This window comes from Ruditapes philippinarum, unplaced genomic scaffold, assembly GCF_026571515.1.
Source record: "Ruditapes philippinarum isolate M1 unplaced genomic scaffold, ASM2657151v2 ctg933_1_1_1_1, whole genome shotgun sequence".
Taxonomy (NCBI): Eukaryota; Metazoa; Mollusca; class Bivalvia; order Venerida; family Veneridae; genus Ruditapes; species Ruditapes philippinarum.
In genome coordinates this window covers 48,799-73,466 of record NW_026855336.1, presented here as the reverse complement: position 1 = coordinate 73,466, position 24,668 = coordinate 48,799, and the positions used below count along the sequence as shown (strand labels likewise).

The 24,668-nt window shown below is 32.7% G+C and overlaps 4 protein-coding genes across 8 annotated transcripts; all 4 read left to right on the top strand.

Annotated features, from left to right (window-relative positions):
* Positions 1–2,387: 2,387 nt before the first annotated feature.
* Positions 2,388–4,566, top strand: LOC132742995 (uncharacterized). The gene is made up of 3 exons (XM_060731502.1): positions 2,388–2,537; positions 3,113–3,154; positions 4,045–4,566. Exons 1-3 carry the CDS (start codon positions 2,513–2,515, stop codon positions 4,455–4,457), a joined length of 480 nt encoding a protein of 159 aa, XP_060587485.1. The 5' UTR covers positions 2,388–2,512; the 3' UTR covers positions 4,458–4,566.
* A 731-nt stretch (positions 4,567–5,297) lies between these two features.
* Positions 5,298–8,451, top strand: LOC132742994 (tRNA-specific adenosine deaminase 2-like). 5 transcript variants are annotated; one of them, XM_060731497.1, is made up of 2 exons: positions 5,298–5,382; positions 7,296–7,875. In XM_060731497.1, exon 2 carries the CDS (start codon positions 7,345–7,347, stop codon positions 7,873–7,875), a length of 531 nt encoding a protein of 176 aa, XP_060587480.1. In that variant the 5' UTR covers positions 5,298–5,382; positions 7,296–7,344. The 5 variants fall into 5 exon arrangements, with proteins under 5 accessions (XP_060587480.1, XP_060587483.1, XP_060587481.1 ...); XM_060731500.1 differs by having other exon boundaries at positions 5,330–5,382; positions 7,338–7,875; XM_060731498.1 differs by having other exon boundaries at positions 5,337–5,382; positions 6,895–7,875.
* Positions 8,452–8,513: 62 nt separating this feature from the next.
* Positions 8,514–16,997, top strand: LOC132742993 (uncharacterized). Its single transcript, XM_060731496.1, has 8 exons — positions 8,514–8,770; positions 9,228–9,453; positions 10,019–10,189; positions 10,903–11,062; positions 13,436–13,566; positions 14,509–14,616; positions 15,247–15,388; positions 16,016–16,997. Exons 1-8 carry the CDS (start codon positions 8,514–8,516, stop codon positions 16,144–16,146), a joined length of 1,326 nt encoding a protein of 441 aa, XP_060587479.1. The 3' UTR covers positions 16,147–16,997.
* A 2,392-nt stretch (positions 16,998–19,389) lies between these two features.
* LOC132742991 (uncharacterized) lies at positions 19,390–24,192 on the top strand. Its single transcript, XM_060731493.1, has 6 exons — positions 19,390–19,493; positions 20,392–20,522; positions 21,054–21,319; positions 22,206–22,593; positions 23,300–23,563; positions 24,053–24,192. The coding sequence occupies exons 2-6, from the start codon at positions 20,417–20,419 to the stop codon at positions 24,190–24,192; spliced, it is 1,164 nt and encodes a 387-aa protein (XP_060587476.1). The 5' UTR covers positions 19,390–19,493; positions 20,392–20,416.
* Positions 24,193–24,668: the final 476 nt, after the last annotated feature.

The following is a 24,668-nucleotide window of genomic DNA, read 5'->3' as shown; positions in this document are numbered from 1 at the left end:
ACATGTGCGATAGTTATAACCACTAGGGAATAGATCTCGAGTAGAATATAAATTAATTTGTAACATAAGTAGCAAAGTGTAAAAAAGTGGTATAAGTCTTCATACAAAATAATAAATCCCTGTAAGTGTACTTATCGCCATAACGCCTAAATAGAGTAAAATTTTGAAAAATGTAACAATACACAAAATATAAAAGGTTTTGAAAATTTAATATGGAAGCATTGTTAAACTTTCATAATAATGGTCCGGGGTAATTGTCAAGACTTTACAGATATCTTGATAGCTTCATCATAATTATGAAAACCCACGCCGGACTTTAATTACTACTATATAATTGCGCTAAAGAACACATTGTCTCTGAATGATGGAGTATGATAATATAACAATATGTAAAAGGATAATATTGTACTTCTATTGGACATTTTGATATATTGCACCTAAGTGAAGTTACAGTATTTTTCCGTTCAACTCTCGATTTGTCCTTGTTACTTACTTCCCCAATATGGAATTTCCAAAGCTTTGTAGTTTTACAATATGATGATATACGACAAGTATTTGTACAGCCAAATAAAAATGCAAAAGTTATAATAAAAACTGATACCCTACATCTTTTGTCTATAAAATAAAAATAACAGCAAATATTGAATACTATATCAGCGTGTCAGATTGTTGGGTTGTTTTAACTTTTAAGTGAATTGTTCATGTGTTTATAGGTGAAATATTTGTAAACATGTTGTTGTTGTTTATTCAAATCATCACGTTATGTGTGCCCTTAGTCAGATTCAGAAAAACAAAGACATATTTCAATGATTACAATTTTATATTTATATTTGATGTTTTTTGTTGTTGTTGTTGTTGTTTATTAATTCGCACTAACACAGTTTAGATCATATGACGTCGAAATAGGAAAGATGTTATAGTTGTTTTTGTGCTGCGAAAACAAGGAACAAAATTAAACTTATCATGGGGATACACTACATCTCTTTCCTGGTGCGTGGTAGTTGTATACATATAAATATTCTTTAAGTAGATATAAGTCAGTTTTGTATTATTATTAAAATGTATTATAATTATTTATCAATCAATTTATTTGTTGTTATTAAGATATTAATTTGACTCAGTTAAGACATTAATCTGACATAATAAAGAAAATTCAAAAATATGATTTCCAAAAGTAAAAAATTTGATGATCGCTTTCTATCAACATTATACTAATTTATTTAAGTTCGTTTGTGTAGGAATTAAGCTTTGGGCCTATTAAAACACTCGAATCTGTTCCTGGAACCAATTAATCTGTACTAATTAAGCAATGACTGTAAAGTTTCTTGCTCACGAGAACAAAGGCTATCAACATTTAATCCCTCAGTTTTGTCCAGATGGCCTTTCCTGGTAAATACCTCATATCTATTTTTGTACTGCTACTAAATAATATAATCTGACAAAAAATATTTATTGGACAATTACTTTCAAGTCATACATTTACCTAGATTCATTAGATTGTAATATTCTTAAAAAAAATTAACAACAAACATTTATTTTACTAATTTTTGTACCTCTAAAAGAATTCTTTTTGTAGAAAATGAAGTTTTTATTCTTCAATTTTATTGATAGTATTTAATTTTACTTTTAGTTAACTTTAATAATTTTATCCAAATTTAGTGTAAATGTTACTCCTAAGTGTTTAAAAGAGTTTTCCCCATTTAAAGTTTAGTTCGGGACAAAGTCCATCGAGGTTCCTTTTAGTCATAACTAGACTGTAAAATATGTAAGAATTTCAAATTTCATACTTTTAAACTTGTAATTGACCTCAGTTAGGTTCTTTTAATGATATTCCTTGTAACTTTAAATAATCTTACTAACGATCATCAATAGAAAGTTTTATAAAGAATGATCAAAGATTAATTTTAAGGATGTAATTAAGATATTTGTGAAGCTTTACTTTAGTGTTTTATTGTTGTTTTTATCTGTGTGTGTGTGTGTGTGTGTGAGTGCGTGCGTGCGCGTGTGTTTGTGTCATTTTTGTTTTGTTTTATTTTGTTCGCGTTATATCTAAGAAGAACGACACATCATTATAGTTGTAGGGAAAAGACCTGCCTCTCGAAACTAACTAGATCTGTGAAGTTATAAACTTTAAAACTAAAAAAAAAACAAAGAGTGGTGATTATATTTGTTTATATTTTCATACTGAACCGGATAGACCAAAAGATAAAAGTATTAGGTGAACTGTCTTTATTGTACGTCAATGGAGGTTAAAAAGTACAAGATATGTCGTATCTAGTACATTTTTTGTTTCTTAATAATACCATTTTATCAATCATCTTTTATTTTTATTTTTTTTCCTTATTACGTGTATTTTGTTTACTTTCTTGGACCGGAAGTAAATTAGAAACATGAGTTTAGTCCATCCCTAAACTTAATTAGAGGGTATATAAATGTTATGAGCGGCACAACACACCTAAGTCCCTCACGGAATCAGACTTTTTGAATAGGAAAAAAGAGTGCAACAGAAAAGATGGTTAATGAAAAGTCGTTTCTATGTGAGTAATCTTATATAATTATAAATTTATTTTGATGAACTTTGTTAAAACTTTGTTAAGCATTGTACAATATTGAATTTATATTTAATCAAGTTCTTTGTGTATGTCGCGCATCTCTTATATTTTTGTCAGCAAATGTTCCGTACTGTATGTATGATAGTTAACGATTGACTTTAATACATTGACTGAGTTGAGTCAAATAATACATTGACTAGGGTGCGTAAAATAATACATTGACTGAGATGAGTAAAAATACCTTGACTGAAATGAGTTAAAATACATTGACTGAATGGAGCTAAGAATACATCGACTAAAGTGAGTAAATCAATACATTGACTGAAATGAGTTAAAATACATTTACTGAATTTAGTAAAGAAATATGTATTGAAAATTAGTAACATGTTTCAGTGACTGGAATAGGTAAAATAATACATCGATTGAAAAAAAAGTACATTGACTTAAATTAGATAAATAATACATTGACTAAAATAAGTAAAAATGATATTGACTAAACGAGTAAAATAATACGCTGACAGAAAGAAGTAGAAACATGAACATTTTCTCATTATTTTCAGACCTATGGGTAATAGTGTTCCTTGCACTGCTGGGGAAATCAAGTAAGTCGTTGTTGACTTGTTTGTTTGTTCGTTTGTTTGTTTTTCTGTCTGTCTGTATGTATGTCTGTCTTTTTGTTCGTTCGTTCGTTTGTTTCTTAATTATGTTAAGGATTAAACATAGTTTGTTATGCAAACAAACTATATACCCTCTAACTAATGTGTATGAAAGTAATCGGGACATTTGCCTATCAGTTAATTAAGCTTTACAACTTTATAAGAAACAAGTCAAATCAAATTTCATCAAATTGGTAAAATTCTTAGAAAATGAGTTCAATGTTTGCAACTATTGATAAATGTACATGTACAACATATTTTACTTATGTTGAAGTGTGTTTCTACCAATATTTCCATCCATTACGGATGTACGCGTTTCATCCACATTCAGATATAGATTGTTTTTGGTAAACTTACATTTTGATCTAATTTTTGCTGCGAACTTATCAAAATATAGCTCACAGTTTTATTTCGAGGAAATAATGAAAATATCATATTTACTTAAGACATTTATCTGGCATGTTTTATAGTTTCTCTATCTTACTTACCTTCGATAATTTCTTTGTAGTTTGTAATGTGTTAAATTAATATTTGAGACTTAGCTAAATCTGTTACTACGATCTTAATTACTGGCAAATCCGACTAATGAAAAATTGCGTATCGTTGTAATGGTATTCTAAAGGCATGACTTCAAACACATTCTATGGCACATTGATCTTGAATGAATACAAAACAAAATTAACTCGTACCCTAGCTAAAGCAACAAGGGGATATTGTTGAATCACAATGTTAGAAAATCGGTGGCGATACGGGTAGATCTGTGATAAGTTATCCAAAACTATATCTTATGTCGTTTGATTATGATTAAATCTATATATATTGCCAATATTTTGCAGCTCAAAATTGCCCGACCACCGTTGCGTTTCATGCCAATAGTTTATCCAACACACAGCTACTGCCAGGGAACAAACTTGTATTCAGGGTGATTAAGGTGAACCAAGGTGGAGCATACAACAGCCGTTCCGGTATCTTTGTTGCTCCACAAAATGGAACATACTCCTTTAACGCACATCTGTGTTTGGTTGCTGGTAACGCTCTTGGATTTGATGTCATGGTTGGGTCTTCAGTCTACTCGTCGACATATGCTAGAGGTTATACTGGTTGCGGGTGTTCATCTGTGCCGGCTATTGCAGTTCTTAAGCAGAACGACCAGGTCTATCTACGATGGAAGACGTATTCGCACACAAGTAGTTCCGTCATCTGTCAAAGTATTCCTCAAAGTACCTTTACTGGAATGCTGATTAACTGATGCTTTTATAAATGTATATGATATACCCTGTTTTCTGTGACTTTTCATTGTAAAATTTGGAATATTTTACTATTTTATCTTATATCTAAATAAAACATTTCTTCTTCTATTTGCACAATCAATCGTCTTTACATTTACATCCTTAAGGGTATAACGTTAGTACATGAATGATATTAGCAAAAAAAAAGACAATAATTTTACACATGGTGAGTTAAGAGAAAAAATAATGAGAAAAAATTTATTTCTTTTAATAAACTTATTACATAAACTTGATAAACATGTATCTCTTTTGAAATCAAAGCAATCTTAGACAACAAATGCACAAATTCATTGAATTTCATTAAAAAGGATGTATAAAAATATTTCAATAATTGTTAAATCACCATGTTGTAGTAGCTTTCTACACGTACATCAACCTTAGAACGAAGAATAATTTTTGTACATGTCTGTTCTGTTATAGTTTCAGTTGGTCTGTTGTAATATTCTTTAAGAAATCTGTTTTACACATGCTTAAATTAAGAAGATTAAGTTTCAGTGTTTAAGGATAAGAAGAACTTTTGAATTGCCAATGTAATCAACTTATCATATTATTCAAGAAAATGCTCTTATATACATGTAATGCGCCATGTACATGCAATTCTATCAATAAAGAAATCTATCATGCACGAAATGTGTCCTTATTCTTCATTATAAATATGTAATAATGTACAAGCAGTATATGATGCAGTTGAACTCGGGGTTCCCTGAATACTTCCACCTCATTTTCATTTTAGCCGTGTACACGTGTGTTCAAGCCATACAACCACGAGGGATTAAATTTAGTACTTTACGACCTTGGATAATCTTTGACGGTGTTCAGCCTATTTCTGTACGCGGTAAGGGGAAATCACTGCGTGTGGGAAGATTGGCCAAACTAAAACAAACAGTTAGTATTGAACAATTTAAAATGAAGAATTTGTTGCACTGCATTTTAGCTGGGCTGTCGATAAATATAAAATAGTGTAGTTCACATAGTGTGGAACTAGCTCAAATACGCGCGAAACACTGCATCTCAGGATTATTAGTCTAACGATTCGTCCCACTGTCGATTCGAACCATAACGACTCGCCCATTTTATATTCATTTAAATTGGCAATGGCTACTTTTTTTTAATTAAATGTCACTGTTTAATATACTTAATTCTTTTAATGATTGTTAAATATTTTATTAATGTTACCTGCAGAGATATCTGTATAAAATTTAAACTTTGGAAATATCCAGCTCCTAAAGATACGTCTTTTTTTATTTTCTTCATAGAATATATAAACTCCTAACAAGGCTTTAAAATTTTTAATTTGAGGTCTTCAGGGTACCTGTTTATTTATTGTGACATTACATAAATGCAGCATCAGATGAAGAAACAAAATGTTAAACAGTTAAAAAGAGACTTATAAAGTTTGGGAAGCCAGAACTACAGGTGTTTTTTCAGTCACTCTGAGTGATGCAGGAGTTACAGTCCTAATTAATGTACGCTTTTTTAATTCTCTTCGTAAGAGATTGAGCTGCTACCTTAGTAATTGTATGGTACTTTTTTACATAGGACTAGGAGATATAAACTCCTAATTATTATTATTCTTTCTCAAAAATATTACAAAGTTACAAAGACCTAATTAAGATTTTTTTCCTCCTAATAGGAGTTATAAAACATCTTATTACATATAGGCTTTTTATCACACACCCGTGCCGATTTTGCGACTCCGTAATTATGGTATTGCACGGCCGTGCATATATTTTGACGTGACGTCATTAGCGTTATACAAACATAGTGTAAAGACGCGCTAAATGTTAGCGTTATACTATAGGCGCGTCAATGAAAATGACTCTTATTTCACTTTAAACGGTCTTTATTTTGGGTATGTGATAAATAGAATATCAAATTCGTGTAAGTTCATTACTGAATTTATTGCACTCGTTGAATAAAATAATATTATGCTCGCCAGAGGCTCGCATAATATAATTTTATTCAACTCGTGCAATAAATTCAGTATTGAACTTACACTCATTTAATATCCTCTATTTATCTCATATGTAGGAATTATTCTCTGTTATAGAACATTTTGATTGACCAGACTTCCCGAAAGTTAAAAAAAGTGTCAGACATTCGTTCTGACAAACCATGAAAATCTGTCGGACCGAAACGAAATCTGTCAGACCAAATAAAATTAATCAAAATCAAAGGAAAACTTTGTGTTTGTATTTCTAAGACACTTTCAGTTTTAATTTTTTGCCGTAAAAATAGGCACAGTCCGTACAGCCCATTTTAATCTCCTCCCTGTCATACACCAACGGTTCACGGTCCTGCTTCCATTTTTCATTAAATTTTGTCTCAGGTTTATTCTTTTCATCCTTTTACTGTTGTTCTGCGCGCTCCTCTGACATAGATTTTCGTTTTCCCCAGGTTTGGCACCTTTAGCGGCGCCATTTTGTATACATGCGACTTGGATAAAAGCCGGACAGTTGGACCCATCCGGAAAAAAAATTGTCGGACCTAATCAAAATTTATCGGTCATGTCCGTCTGACCGACGTATTTCGGGAAGTCTGACACCAGGACACTTCCGTACCCAAAACCTCTCTCAATATATACAGAGATAATATAATAAGACCATCATCATGACTAAGCCACAATCCAGACACCATTACTCTTGAGATTGTACATTGATCGTCATATGTTTCTGTGATCATTGTATGGGATTTGAGATTTATTTTGTTTATAGGAATTTTATTTTAGAAATGTCCAAGTCTTTTCGTTTCACAGTCATCTTCATTTAACATCCATCATTCATTATATCATCTTTCAGCACAAGTTTTATTGACATCATAATTAGATATTTCTATAACAGTTGAACTATGTCACAAATGTCAAGGTGTGATCACACTTGGATGGAGAAATCATTTGAATATGCTGAGGAAGCTATGAGGAATGGGGAGGTTCCAGTTGGCTGTATTATTGTGTATGAAGATGCTGTAATAGCTAATGGTAGAAATGAAGTCAATGAAACAAAGAATGCAACTAGACATGCAGAAATTGTAGCCATTGACAATGTGTTACAGTGGTGTAGAGAAAAGGGTAAAGATTGGCGAGAAGTGTTCCACAAGTGTTCATTATATGTTACTGTTGAACCATGCATAATGTGTTCCGGTGCTGTCAGGAATGTTGGTATAGGTCGTGTGGTGTATGGTTGTGCCAATGAAAGGTTTGGAGGCTGTGGCTCAGTTTTAAATGTTCATAGAGACAGTCTTCTACAACTAGGACCACAGTTTGAGTGTGTACAAGGGCTGATGTCGGACAGAGCTGTCAACTTGCTGAAAAACTTTTACAAGGGAGAAAATTCTAATGCTCCAGAATCGAAAAGGAAAATAAAGGATATGAAACTTTGATAGCAATATCATTTATTAGTAATACACAGACCATTATTGACTCGTTAAGTGTAATAAGATGATATTTTGTGAATAAATATCAATATTTATTATATTAATGTCTGATTAATGAATTCATGCATGTTAGACATTAATTACAAAAAATTTATTGTTCAGTATCATAATAATGTAAACAGTGTATTTGTGTGTGTATTTGCCACATTAACTGAACCAAATTATATCAATGATGCACATTATAAAAAAATTGGCAGGATAAATTCTGGCGACTAAATATGAAGAAATTCTTTATTTATTTAGATGGATATTTTCATGAGCTAGGTCTAAGATTTTGGAAGGTTAACTTAGTAAGATACTGATGTAATAACAATAATATTCACTGATATATTTCAGACAGTCACACAGTAATCAAACAACAAAGTTACATCATCAATATTCTATAAATAGTATCTTTTATAGGTCACAAACCAGGACATAGCTTTAAAAACATGTAGTGGAAAGAAATGACATTTATATATGTTCACTAAATAAGTTGAGAAAAGAAGAGAAAAAACACTGATTCCAGCAAGGATTGTGAACAGAAATCAACTTTTTTCTTCACTTAAACTGGATATTTTTTTCAGTGTTTTACAAGAAAACTTATGACTGGAAATATAATGATAAAATTAAAGAGAGGATGTTTATTAAGCAGACCCTTAGTAGCAAAAATTTGTAAGAAAAATGTGTCATCTGGCACAGGTCGTAAGAGACTGGTCATTCTGGGGACAGGTTGGGGAAGTTACAGCGTTCTGAAGACAATAGATAAATCCCTGTATGATGTGATAGTTGTGAGTCCTAGAAATCACTTCCTGTTTACTCCACTTCTGTGCAGCACAACTGTCGGGACATTGGAGTTCAGGTATAAGATTCTTAGATAATATAAATTGTCATTAATGATTACATACATGTATTTCATGAAGCAATAAATACTTTGTATTTTATTTGGAAAAAGTAAAAAGTTGTATTGTAAATAGCAGTACTTAACAGATCATGTTAGAATCGCATATACTCAGTTACTGTGTCTGTACCCATTTTAAACTGTATGATTTAAAAAGTTAAATAATTTTTACTATGTTACATGTTATTGCAAGACTCTAACTCTTGTTTTTTGGCATTGGCTTTGTAAACAGTTAAAATTTTGAAATGTAGCTTTATAAAAATTATGACTTTCATACAACATTATTGTAAAAGTTAGTTGTTAACTTGAAATAGTAAAATAGAAATTTATGTATTAATCATTCAATAATTCTTATTAAGATGGAATATAATTATATATAATGATATAACAGCATGTACCTTTTCTTTTTACCATTTAGATCAATAATAGAGCCTGTAAGAAATACAGGTTTCAGACAGACCGACCATTTTCACTTGTCACGAGCCGCAGGAATAGATTTTACAAACCAAATTGTTCACGTGGAAAGTGGTTTAAAACATGACTCCACCTATGATTTATCGTATGATAAACTAGTGATAGGAGTAGGGTCATTGAGTAATACGTTTAATACACCTGGAGTAACTGAACATGCTTTCTTTCTAAAGGTAAACTGACAAATCTTATATTGTTATCATTGTGTACAAATCATGTATCAATCATTTATACAACATTTTGCTTTGTTTCAACAGGTGGCTTATTTTTAGAGACTTCTTTAAACTGCTGAGCTGATTTTTAACATAAGTTTTTGTGTGCAATTTGGTATCTCCAAAACTACTTAATGAATTGGCTGAAACTTTACAAACCTTCCAAACTTACTTGAGAGCATGAATGGGAGGTTGCTGTCCAAGGCCCTTGACTCTAGCATGGATTTTGACCAAATTATGGTTCTTGTTTTACTATCGAGCACTGTTTAGCAAGTTGAGCAAGCTGTCCTATTGATAGCTCTTGTTTTTATTTAATGTACATTTAGACAATGTAAATTTAGAATAGTAAATTGATATTATGTGGAATGTTGTTAGTTAAACTTGATGTATTATATGGATATAAACAATTCATATACATGTACTTTGTAAAGATTTGAAAAGATTTTGAACAAAAAATAAATGTTTGTTTTGACATAATTTAAGTATACAATGTATTAAAATAGAATGTGTGCATTTATTATTGCAGGAAGTTGGTGACGCTCGTCGTATACGGAACAGGATTCTTAGCAACTTTGAATTGGCAACACAGCCGAATACCAGCTCGGATGAAAGTCAGAGGTTACTACATATTGTTATAGTTGGCGGAGGACCTACTGGCGTTGAATTTGGTGCAGAGGTGTATGATTTTGTTGAACAGGTACAAAGAAAGATTATCTACCAACCTTTAGAAAGTCATTGTTAACTCTACAACACAACTTATTTTTAGCCCTTTGGATTGTGTTTACAAATAGACCTTTATAATCTGTGATGATTTTTCATCATTTTAATTGAAGGATACCTTCCATAGCCATAGCCAGACAGATTTATATTAGTCAATACCATATCAATAATACATGTATCAAAAGATTTCTTGTCAAGTTGATCTTATCTTGATAACAAGTTATCATACATTTTAAGTACAAATGTGAAAGTTTCAAGGTTGGTTGTTTAATTTTAAATTCTGAAATTAAAAAGTGAAATTGATAGAGGATATTGAATGAGTGTAGGTTTAATGCTAAATTTATTGAACTACTTGAATAAAATCATATTATGTGAGCCTCTGGTGAGTATAATATTGTTTTAATCAACAAGTTCAATAAATTTAGTATTGAATCTACAAGAATATAATATTCTATTTATCACATATATAAAATAAGAATGATAAACTGTTACGTCATTTTTCATTGACACGAGTATAGTGTAATGCTAACATTAGCATGCTTTAGTTTAATGCTATGTTTATGTATAGCGCAAATGATGTCACATCAAAGTGTTATTACACAAGTTTAATATCGTTTCTATTTAATGGCTTTATTACACTCCTGCACCGTGGTTTATGTGATAATATAATGTAAGTCTTGTTAATTGTAGGATGTAACAAGGTTATACAAAGCTAAGAAGAATGATGTAAGAGTCACTCTGGTTGAGTCAAACCAAATCCTATCCTCATTTGATGATAAACTAAGAAAGTATGCTGAGAAAAAAATAGAAGGGAGAAAAGGTTTCACATTAAAAAGAGATTTAGTTACAGGTAAACATGCACAAATATTTAGTCAAATTTTAAACTTGATAATTGCCTTAACAAAAGCTGAATGATCCCTTAACAAAAGCTGAATGATCATTTGGGCAAAGTTCATCACATCATTGCTGTAAAATATTTTTGTTTTTAGCTCACCTGAGCATGCTCAGGGTGAGCTTTTAGGATCGATGATTGTCCGTCGTCCGTCCGTCGTCCGTTCACATTTAGTTGTTAACACTCTAGCGGTCACATTTTTGCCTCAATCATCATCAAACTTGGTCAGGATGCTTATCTAGTTGATAGCTCGGATGAGTTCGAACATGGGTCATCTCGGATGAGAAACTAGGTCACAAGAGCTAAAAATAGAAAAACCTTGTTAACACTCTAGAGGTCACATTTTTGCCTCAATCATCATCAAACTTGGTCAGGATGTTTGTCTAGGTGATAGCTCGGATGAGTTCGAACATGGGTCATCTCGGATGAAAAAAGTAGGTCACCGGAGCTAAAAATAGAAAAACCTTGTTAACACTCTAGCGGTCACATTTTTGCATCAATCATCATCAAACTTGGTCAAGATGCTTGTCTAGGTGATAGCTCGGATGAGTTCGAACATGGGTCATCTCGGATGAAAAAGTAGGTCACCGGAGCTAAAAATAGAAAAACCTTGTTAACACTCTAGCGGTCCAATTTTTGCATCAGTTATCATCAAACTTAGTCAGGATGCTTATCTAATTAATAGCTCGGATGAGTTCGATCATGGGTCATCTCGGATGAAAAAGAAGGTCACCGGAGCTAAAAATAGAAAAACCTTGTTAACACTCTAGCGGTCACATTTTTGCATCAATCATGATCAAACTTGGTTAAGATGCTTGTCTATGTGATAGCACGGATGAGTTCGAACATGGGTCATCTCGGATGAAAAAGAAGGTCACCGGAGCTAAAAATAGAAAAACCTTGTTAACACTCTAGCGGTCACATTTTTGCATCAATCATCATCAAACTTGGTCAGGATGCTTATCTAGTTGATAGCTCGGATGAGTGTGAACATGGGTCATCTCGGATGAAAAAGTAGGTCACCGGAGCTAAAAAATAGAAAAACCTTGTTAACACTCTAGTGGTCACATTTTTGCATCAATCATCATCAAACTTGATCAAGATGCTTGTCTAGGTGATAGCTCGGATGAGTTAGAACATGGGTCATCTCGGATGAAAAACTAGGTCACAGGAGCTAAAAATAGAAAAAACCTTGTTAACACTCTAGTGGTCACAATTTTGACTCAATTGTCATCAAAACTTGGTCAGGAAACTTGTCTAGGTCATTGCTGGGAAGAAATTGAACATGGGTCATCTGCGGAATGAAAAAGTAGGTCACCGGAGCTAAAAATAGAAAAATCTTGTTAACACTCTAGTGGCTACTGTTGTGATCCAAATATTCTGTTAATTGGTCTGAAAGTTTGTTTTGATGATTTCTAAGTCAAGTTCGAACATTGGTCATCTTGGATGAAAAAAAACTAGGTCACACCGCCCAAATATGGAAAAACCTTGTTAACATTCTAGTGGTCACATTTTCGACTCAATTATCATCAAAACCTTGGTCAGGATGCTTGTATAGGTAATTGCTTGGATGAGTTCGAAATCGCATGTGGAACTAGGTCACCGGAGCTAAAAATAGAAAAATCTTGTTAACACTCTAGTTGCTACTGTTTTGATCCAAGTATCCCTTGAAATTGGTCTAAAAGTTTTGTTTTGATGATTTCTAGGTCAAGTTTGAATATGTGTCACCTGGGTAAAAAACTAGTTCGCACTGCTCAAATATGGATAATCCTTGTTAACACTGTAGTGGTCACATTTTTGACTCACCTGTCATGAGACTTGGTCAGAATGCTTGTCTAGGTAATTGTTTGGATGAGTTTGATAAATCAGGTGAGCGATCTAGGGCCATCATGGCCCTCTTGTTTAATGTATATCAATCTTAAGCTCCTCTATTTCGAAGAAAAGGCAAGTTATAATGATTGCTACATTGCCATCATGCAAAAAATTTAATGTAGCCCATTTTTCAAACATTTGAAAAGGTACCTACACAAATCTTTGATTATTTGCTTATATTGGCAAGCTGCAGTTGTAAGACAATGGGCATTATCCTGAAAGCAATATTTTTAGGAGTTATGTCCCTTTTTAACTTAAAATGTGTGCTAAAAATTGCAATTAATAGGCATTGACCTTAACAGAGGAGCATGAACAATGCATGTGGTGCTCTTTTTGTAATAATATAATGAAATCCCTCAATTTTCAATGGACTTTTCCAAATTTAAAGCAGGGCAAACCAATTACACAAATTCAGCAGGTTGATGAAGATTTTAAAATTGTGGTGGATATAACTTTCAGGTGTGTTTGAGGATCATGTACAGCTAGCAAGCGGGGAGAAGATGCCATGTGGTATGGTGGTGTGGAGTACCGGTCTAGCTCCACGTCAGTTTGTCAGAGAACTTGATATTCCGAAAAATGACAGAGGACAGGTAATAATTCTGAAACGGTATTTAAATTGATAGTATGTTAGAAGTTGTGAATAAGCACGAAACAGTACAGTCTTTTTATATACATTGCAATATCAGTGATATTCTGTTGAAATAAGAATAATTTTTCCCATTCAGCATTCTATAGCCAATTTTTGGTAATATTCACAATTGAAAATGATACAATGTAGAAATGTTTGTGCCGAAAAAAAAAATTAAGGTATAGTTGTAAGATACTGGTACATGTACCGTTTTCATTTACAGATAAAGACCATATTTTCATACTTGACACTAACCTTATCTTAATTTCCCAAATATAAGCATAACAAAAATGTTATGTTCACAGAATAATTCTACGTACATTTTTACTTGATTGCTAAAAAGCAATGACAATTTTACTTTAAGTTAGAAATGATTAATATCTGATTATAGTAAAGAAGGCATCGTTGAACATTGTTCATATTTACTATTTTATATACACTGATGTTATGTTGTCAACATCAGTCTACATGTCACGTACTGCACAAGCATTATTATTTGTGGGGCACTTGTCTTCATGGTTTTCATTGATAGGTTAATCCTTGAATTTAAGATCCAATGAAATTTTAAGAACCCACGTAAATGTCCTTTTTGACAAAACTACAAAATTTCATGCCCATGGAACTTTAAAAGTTAATGAATTGACAGTAATATGTATATATTTTACATAGGTGCTTTTTTCTAGATATAAACATTGCTGTGGTATTCTAAGATTATTGACAAATTGCATCTACATCATTTTATTGACATATAAGAAAATACTTCTAATCATTATATTTATAAATGCCTGGGACATAATAATGTGTTCATTCTATGTTCCAGTAAATATATAAGCTTGTAAAGTATAGTATGATATCCTGATTTCTCTGGAATTTTCTTCAAACATAATCAAATGTTTATTTGCAGATATTAACAGACCGCTACTTGAATATTGTTGGAGATGCAAGTGGAAACAGTTTTGCTATAGGTGACTGTGCTGATATCAAAGACTACCCACTTCCATGTACAGCTCAGGTAACCTAATTTCTAATGGTTCATTACCTTTTCATACATTCACAAGTATTTTCCCACTTCCATGTACATTTAACCCTATACACTATAACCAGCTGGAATTAAAAATGATAAGCATTGCTACCAAGAGTTAGGCCAGTCTGCAGTCTAACCACTCACCAGGCTGAACATTTTTGTATGAGTTGCTTTCAATTTTCATCTTGATATCCCCATGAATTAATTTTGGACTGTTCCAAAAATGAAAGTGGGTGATGTCCATTCAAGAAATTTTGCAGATTAAGGGAAATGTTTTATTCCTCAAAAAACAGCACATGGCCTGCTTCCAATGTTGCTGGGTCCCAATGTCGCTGGGTCCATAATTTCTAAAAAAATATCGCCCATATCTGCAGTCATTGTTTATAGTACAGACAGCTGGAGGTATCCTCTCCTCTCAGTACATGTACCATTGTTTAAAGTAAGTTATACATTATAGATGTTACAAAACGATCATGTTATATGGTAAAACTTTGGATTGTTAATTAAAACCAAGTTTCTTGCCAAAATAGTTGTTTAATATATATGCATGAAGTCTTCTGATAAAGATTGCTTGCTTAGGTGTATGATACTGTCTAATGATGTCATTTGATGATTTAGGTTGCTGAAAGACAGGGTAAATATTTAGCCAAGCAGTTGAGTGGTAGCACAAAAGAAGAGTTCACATTCACCAGTGCTGGAATGTTAGCTTACATAGGCAGCTATGACGGCCTTACTGATCTCCCAAAAACTAAATTACAAGGTGAGCAGGCAAACTTGAAATTTCTATTGTATTCTATAATTGTTTCTTTGTTTAATTTTAACACATTTCCTGCACTATTTCTCTGCAAGTGACTGTCTATTAACCCCATATGTTTGGTAAATCAGCATTGAGAGATGAATGACAATTAGACTCAATGTCTGAGATCAGTTGTCATGGAAAAATTCGACCTGCCCGAGGATCGAACCAGTGACCCCTAGACCACATATCTGATGCTCTCCCTATTGATCTTAGCAAGCTTTTCAAACTAATTCAGACATAGTTTCTGCACATCTAAAAGTTATTCTATTATAAAAGTGTTTGTGTCCAGTAACATATCATTATAGTAAAGAATGAAATATTTTCCATATCTTCATCCTCTAGGAATTGTAAGGTCATAAAAGAGAAAAAGTATATTATAATAAACAGAAAATTCAAGTTCTTTTTTATACATACAGAATTTATTTTTATCTTGTGATATGAAAATAATCATATTTCACTTGTGGCTACCGCCATTTGGGAAATATTTATTTCCTTACCACTCGATGAAAATAAACCCTGTATTTATAGAAAAAACTTGAATATCCTCTTTATATTACAACATCAAATTTAAATATTTACTATTTTCAGGTTTTCCATCCTGGTTTTTATGGAGATCAGCCTATTTGACACAGCTTGGTAGTTGGAGATTAAGAATGCAGGTTCCTCTGGATTGGACTAAAACTTTATTGTTTGGACGAGATATCTCCAGATTTGATTAAGAAATACTATACATGTGGGCAATACATCAAACAATAAAATACAGCCAATATGCTTATAAGGATTTTAAATGAAATGCTAATATGAGCCGTGTCACAACAAAACCAACATAATGGGTTTGCGACCAGCATGGATACAGACCAGCCTGCGCATCAGCGCAGTCTGATCAGGATCCATGCTGTTCGTTTTTAAACCTTTTAACAAGTAGAGAAACGGATAGCAAACAGCATGGATCCTGATCAGACTGCGCTGATGCGCAGGCTCGTCTGGATCCATGCTGGTCGCAAACGCACTATGTTTGTTTTGTCGTGACGTGGCTCATATTTGTTTGCTGTCAACAGAGGGTTTAATTAAATCATCCTAATTCTGCTCATCAAGATGAAATTTAGAAATGGCATTGACACACATTTTACAATTACATTTTAGAGAATATGTTTTTCATGATGCCAGTCATATTGTTGCCTTTTTACAGCAAATACTTAACTGTGATTATGTCTCTTTCTTTTTATATCACATGTAATATATGTAGTTCTTGTACTACTTTTTAATAGATTTTTAAGTTATTTTGTTGTCTCCTTTGTCTCGAATGTTAACTTATGTCTAAGAATACTAAGATTTGAAATTCAGTTACTATAAACATTCGCTCAGGGATAAATATGGAGCAAATCTTTCTCAAAGTTTCTGTAACTTGTATGAATTAAATATTCTTAAAATTTTAGTGCTTGTTAAAGATATATGTTTGTATGTGTCAATATTTTTGGCATACATATTTAATTAGAATACTTATATACATGTTGACATGATATTTCTTTCATCTAAGTTATGATCTGGACTATTAAATGTTTTATGTTGGTACACCTGTTATTATTTTATGAAAGACTAGACCCCACAGCAAAATAAGGGCACATATGTCCAGGAGGTGGGGATGCAAATGTCCTAGAGTCTATTTGTTTTGTTGGGTGTTAAGATAGATTTACATAACACTACAAAGGTCAACATTCAGTTTTACTAGTAACGTGTATATTATCATGGCTTTACTGGTGAAGGAAGACTCTAGCTACCTCTCCATGCTTCATTTCAGGGACAAAAGAGCACCCTGGTAGAATCATTGACCTACCAGAAGATAGTTGGATAGCTTCTGGCCTTCTGCGCATCACGACTAGAGTAAATGTCATGTGTTTATATATTGTGCAGTGAAAAATAATATTCATTGAATGAACTGAATGTTTTGACTATGTTTACACTGTGACGAATTTCTAATCGACCATCTCTTAGAAATACTTCACAGAGAAAAAATATAAATAATTACGAGCTTAATACTTATAATTGCCCATATTAAACTTCGTTTTCAATTTACTTATGGAAACAGGCAACAGTGAGTAATAGCATTGTCAACCTTAAATTCAAAACAAAAAATGTAAGATGAGTACATTATACGTGATATTCTGTTTCAATAAATGTGCTTTGTATCTCCACCCGCTGCGACAATTGTTCCTCTGGAGAGTACATGGATCATGCCCTTTGACAAGTGGGCCCCAGTCTGCTGTATTATTGACCACCTGTTATATTATTATCATCAATTTGAATAACCTATAGATATAAAAGCATGATTGTTACATCAACAGATAAGACAATTTGCGACTTTTACAAAGACCTAAAACTTACCTAGACGCTGGTGCGAATACTTTGAACGGCTTGAGGGTCTTCTGCAATAATCATTCTTGTCGTTTGTAAAAAAAACAATCTTCAAAACGCATTTTATCAAAATTTTATCAAACTACACGCACCTGAAACTTAACCAATTATAAGCTATTTTCGCACGTGCCGTTCCGCATGGATGAATTGTACACGAATATGTCTCTGGATATCACGTGGTTTAAAGTTTCTGTCTTGTATGGCATCGAGAAGTCTTCGGATTCGATCTGTTATTTCATATATCAAAAATATATTTCATACGATCAAATTTCCTTACAATATATAGACTAAGAGATATAAATAATGATTATTCGTTTAAACATAATGTCGTTCAGTATTTCTAGAAACGCAAGCATAGTCGGGGACAAAACAACTTTTAGAGATAATTGAAATTTTAGAAATTATGAATTTATTTTCATAATCAACGAAACATGGACCTTGTATTAACTAAAATGGTGCTAGACAAATTTGATTACAGCTAAAGATAAAACTTCCTTGACCTTTTTCAGATGCAGAGCACTAAACTTTGAACGCTTTAATAGACCGGCCACTGCCTTGAATGTAGTCAATAAAAGTCATGATTGATATAATAAACATGCGATACAGTCGGATGTTCTGCATATGTATATAAATCTGTTTATTTTTGCAGATAAGCCTAATATAAATAGAAGAGACGTTTGATTTTATAAGTAATAGAAAAAGCATCGAAACACGAGACTATCTGATTTGTACGAGGGGGTGTAGCCCCCGAGTATAAATCAGATTGCTGAGAGTTTTGATGTTCTTTCTCTTTTGTATCATAGTCAAACATAGAAACACGTTCCCTGATTTCACAATATGAAACCACAGAGAAAAGTAACCAACGAACGAGCATCTGAATATGAAATTGCTGTCGCTTTCTCTGCAGTCGCAATAAGTAAAGCCCGGCAAAAATGAGCCAATCAACGTACATGCTCTGGAGTGCGGGTAACTAATAACTGCATGCACTCCAGTTAACGCACTGTGCATGCATATGTATACGATCTAACTCTGACACGTTTTTAACAGAAAGGTCCCCAAACTATGATACATCCATCCTTATACAATAAGTAATGTAATTATATAATGTCCGCGATTGGGTTTTTAAAGTGTGGAACAAGACCAATGAAATTGTATAATATCTGGTAACCAGATAATTTCCAGCAAGGTTTGAATAACTCGGCCAGTCAATACCAGGAACACAAGATCGGCCACTACTGTATATGTATCACTACTGTGCTGTAGGCTATTTTTAACATTACATGTATGCAGAAACCCAAATTGTTTCTATTTATAAATGAACTATTTATAGTAACAAATAGGATTTCCGTGTAGCTAAAATAGCCTTCATTTTATGTTACGGGAAAATCTAGATGCACGAATTAAATATGATATTAAATGTTTAATAACCAAAACTCTAGGTAAGTAAGTTTTTTTATTCTGAAGCACGTTGCTGAAGTTGATCATCTTGATTAATTTACAGTTGATGGAATTTAATTACATGTAGACAGTAGTGATAGATTTCCAAATCATTCAATTGCTTTGTTTGTAGAAAAAGGTTTATATACTTGTCAGACGGTATTGAATAATCATGCTCAGATTCAGTGTAAATTATTAATTGATAACAACTGTACCTGTAAGTGTTAATTGCAAAAATGTATTATTTAATTGATTAGTCATTAGATTTGGTGCAATAATTTAGCACGTGCATAGATCTGCAGTATTTATAGTGTAATTGTAGTACACGATGCTATTTTGCGAATGGGTAATATCTCCCCTCTACAAGCGAGATTCTGACCCAGAACATAACTTTCTCAGCATCTACCTTAATATGCCCATACACAAAAAACCCACAATATCATAAAATTTGTAGTAGATCTACAGTTAGCTATTTGGGCAAGTGCATAAAGTAATGCCATCATTATATAGATCTATAAGAACAGTGCAATTCGAGCTATTTTACATATTCTAAGCTAATTTTGCCATCATAAAAGCTAAGTTCATTAACTTGGCTGTGTGAAGGAACTTAAAAAGCTGATGCATGGAAGGTTAAAATTAAAGTTGCAATGGCTGATAAACCTGCTCAACCTTTGGCAAGGGGCTAGTGTTAGATTACAATGATACATTAAAATACACAAAATATTGCATATGCATTAATGTGCCTATCATCAACTTAACTTTAATTAGACTGTCATGTTAGTTACTGTAGTTATTTAATTAGACTAGTTATAAAAGGATTGCTGGCAGTGTGGGTTCAAACCCCATCAGGGGCTTAGAAAGCCTAATGTTTCCTTGCGCAAGAAACTTTACACTCATTGCTTTGTACCGGTTGGTTCCAGAAACAGATTTGAGTATATATATCTATATGCTTGTAGTTTTCTACACATTCAAACTGAAATAAATTTGGTTTAACTTACTTAACTTAAGGGATTATCAAAGTTTTCTCTTGGTTCCAGAGAAGCTTAACTTAAAGTATATTATTTATGTGTTACAGTATTTGTATACAATATAATTGTTACATGTACATGTTGTAGGTGGAAATAACATTTGAAAGGAGTAATGGAGCAAGGAGTTTGTTATACATATAAAGCTGCAGCCTATCCACGGTACAGATTTTACCAACAACATCTACAAAGACTGTGTAACAGATGGCAAAATATCCTAGGTAACACTGAGTCAAATATAAATTACAATTTTATGTTATACAAATAAGTATTTTTATTTCTTTTGAATATTACTTTGTCAACAAGTTACATTTTAATTTTTTCAGCTATCATATACAATGTGCATGTAATATGGCCATATTAATGTCATACATGTACCTAAGGACACATTTTGGTACTGCTGATGAGGGATCCGAGATATTAACTGCTTTATTTTAATAATTGTTTTCCATTGAAGGATATTTATCAAAGAAAAATCCCCGATAAAATGTTAGAAATAAAAATATTGTTTTTATAGGTAGACAGTTCAGACTTGCAAACTTATGTTATCAGTGAGTGCTTGAAAGATAGATATATAAGAAAATAAAATTTTCTTTGAAATAACAAACTTTTCAAGTATTTAATTGAGCGTACACAAGGGCGTGCCTGTGTGTTTCATTAATTTTAAATTTAATTTAATCTCATTAAATGCTTGCATGTTGGTATTTTCATTGTACAAAGGTATAATAATAAACATTTTCTTTTGTGGACAGATGCTGGGAGTTTACCAGATTGTGTATCACGGGGTAGAATCAGGTTAAAGGAAATACTATCACTATCTAAACAGATTGAGGACACAGTCACTGTCAATGTGTATGCTGACCATGACTTTCTCGAGACTAGCAAGCTACTATTACAATGTGACCAGAAAGTTAGTGGTCAGGTGGGGTCAGTATCCTGGAAGAGTTTTATGGAAGGGTCAGTGAAGAGCAGTGAGATCACAGTAACAGTGATAGTGCTACGGTCAAAGGAAGAAAATGTGAGATTTAATCAAGTTCATTTGATGTATTTTAATGTTTTGTCTATTAAAATTGGTGCCATTTGCAACAGTATTTCAATTCTATTCCAGCATGAAGCTCCTGTAAAGGCCAAAAGAGGTGTTCTTTTCTGGTTTCTTTTTGATCAAAGTATCATGTTCAAAACTTAGTATTGCCTGCCTTATATTCCTTGTAAATAGAAAATTTGATCTATCGGCCTAAATTTGGAATGAAAAATGTAATAAGCCTGGGGTTTTGACATACAAAGTCAAAGATTGGATACCTAAAGCTCTTGCTGGCTTTTAAACTAATGGAGTAAATCTTTATTTAAGTACTAGCATCTACATGTATATTATAATTTTTGAACAAGTTTTTTTAAAAAAGATGATGAAAATCAATCTTATGTCAAAGTTTCTCTTTAAAAATTGATAGTTTATAATGTCAGTCATAATTATTTTCTTATGAAAGATAATTTGTAACCTAGCTAGCAGTAAATGCCTGCTATTGTTCACGTGACATGACCAACCTTATTGCTAAATATTTGGCATTAGATAAGGCCTGGAGCACATTGTTTGTTTGCATAATTATGTAATTTAGAGTTCACATTTAGATATTTAGTAACAAAATGATACTCTAATCTTGGTAAATCTATTCTTTGGTGAAGGTCTTCAATTAAATAATGGGAGATGTTACCAAGTACAATGCAGTTAGTTTAAAGTATCTGCCTGGCATTCAAGTGATAGTTGCCATGTTATGGATATGATTTGGTTTACTTATATTGTGTGTCATGTTCGTTTCAGAATTTGGAGGTTTTTAATGCTGTGATCTTCACAACAATCAAGCTGAAAAATATGCATTATTATTTATTATACATTTCCATTATTGTAGGCAATCAGTAATCTGAAAAAACAGCTTTCTGGAGTGTCGAAAGAGGAGATTCGCAAAGTAATTATTCACTTTGTTGACACTCAGACCAGCATACCATACAACAATGTTGTTGATAAGAAATTACATCAACCAGATGTAGTAGACTCAGTCACTGATAAAACTAGGGTACTTTCCTTACCTCTGAACCAACAAATTCAGCACCTGTTAGAAGAAAGCGTGATATTTGTTTTAGAGCGTATAGCAGAGTATAACAAAGAGTTTATCTTGAAAAAACAAGAGCACCAAGCCAGTGACGCATTAGAAAATGCCATCTTCACAGGACTGATGAAAAGTATGCGAAACACGTTTGTAGTCAAAGACCTATCACCAGATGAGAATGATAAACCTGGTAAGATATCAGTTTGTTTGTTAGTGACATTTTCTTGGATATCTTTATTAACAGTAAGTCATTGGTGAAAATCTAAATTCCATGTCTTTGATAAAGATAATAGAAATTATCTTTTGGTACTATTCTTTTAACAATCATGTACCTTTTAACACAAGAACTTGAAATCTTCTCAGTAAGAGCAGTAAAATAGGACTTTACTGATATTATTCACAGGATTTTAAGTTCCTGTGTTTTTAAGCTGATTTTATTTCACACCCGTTCAAATGAAATACAGGCAATATCTTCTGAAAGTAAAAAAAAATTGTAAAATAAGTTAAGCCATCTAAGTTTAACAAGGGTCCATCTGCTTATTAAGCCATAAAATGCACCTTTTGCTTAAAGACTTAATTTTGAAGCACAAAGGGGTATGAACAAGAAACTTAGGGATGCTGTTGCTGCAGTCTCTAGTCTTGTTTTCAAATTGGTTGCCTCTCTTGGTTGCCTCCGGGATGCAACGATATCTGGATATAACAATATAAATTTGGCAATTCCCTGAATAATGTTATAAGCAGAATATACTGCAGTTAATGTGCTCCCTTAGCAGCTAAATGTATACACAACCGTTGCCTCAAAGTGAATGATAGTGGAACGTTTGACTGATGCCCAGGAGAGTAAGTGTAGATGTGTTTCTACTAAGTGTAACGGAGAAAAACATTTTTATTTGCAGATGAAGGTTTGAAAAAAGCAACAGACAAGCAGTTATCAAGACTTGCCTCGGGGATTGGCAGCAACTGGGAGTTGTTAGGACCGTCGTTAGGGGTGACGGCTATGGAGCTGGATCACATTAAATCAGAACATAAAACTGTAGCACAGCAGTGCTATCACATGTTGATCTTATGGCGACAAAAAGAGGGGTCATCACTAACATATATATTACAGCTTCTGAAAAACCTTTCAAAAGTAATTGCAGTGGATATGAACGTTGTTAAAGGTAATACTGTAATAGTGAATAGTAGTTTGTCTGTCTATGTATTGAGATTATTGACATCTAAATTGTTAAGAATTAATATTTCTTTAAAAAAAAAAGGACTGATGATATATTTAGGTCATGTGACATGTATTGTGCTTAAATAATGAAAAGGGTGGAGAACTATTATTATGGCAACATGTTAACTTAATTTGCACCTGTTAACCTTTTTTTAGACTTTCACCTGCTCACTCATGATAAACCCTTAGCTGGGCATCATGTCTTAATGGGATTTTAGTATCAAAATACAAAACTTAAACTTTTATAAACACTTATTATCAAGTTCATTTATATTGTTATGCAAGGTAAATATGAACTTTTGTGAAAAATATTAACGTTAGTGCAATGACTGGTTAACTCCTATAAAATTTAGAAGGCCTTTATTATAAATTACCTGTTACTGCACTGAGGTAAAGATTTTTTTTGTAAAATAATTTATATTCCTTTTGTTAGAGATTGAAGCAGACAAGCCAGTTCCATCAACAGCTTCAGATAAAGACAAGATTTTCCACAAAAAGCTGCTAGATTTTGTATCGAAGAAAACAAAATGTGTTGTTTGTGATAACTTCTTTGAAAAGGAACCACTAACTTAATTTAAAGTTCCTAACGAAATTTTTTCGTTTCGAGAAAAATGTGGAAAAGTTTAGACATGCTTTCCACGGCCCAAAAACAAGTTGATTATGGGGTGCCCCCCCTGTAAATGTTCTCCCCAAGGGTGCCACAAAAATGATTAAAAAGCTCCCTGAGGGAGAAATTTTTTTTTAAGGGGGAAACATTATGTGCTTGTTACACTGAAAAGACTTCAGTTCCAACTGTTCGGACTCCTGCAAGAAACTGACGTTATATATGAAACCATTATACCCGAGATACCAAAATTACCTACTGATTTGAAGCATGATATTCTTCAGTGAGTAAATTTTAAAGCTTTTAAACAGGGAGAGCTATTGTACTTACCCAGGCATCGTTGTCACACTTTGGACAAGTTTTTGCATGCAAGTTGGTATCTTCAAAACTACTGAAGAGAATGTGTTGAAACTTCTCACACTTAACTGAGAGCATAAAAGGAGGT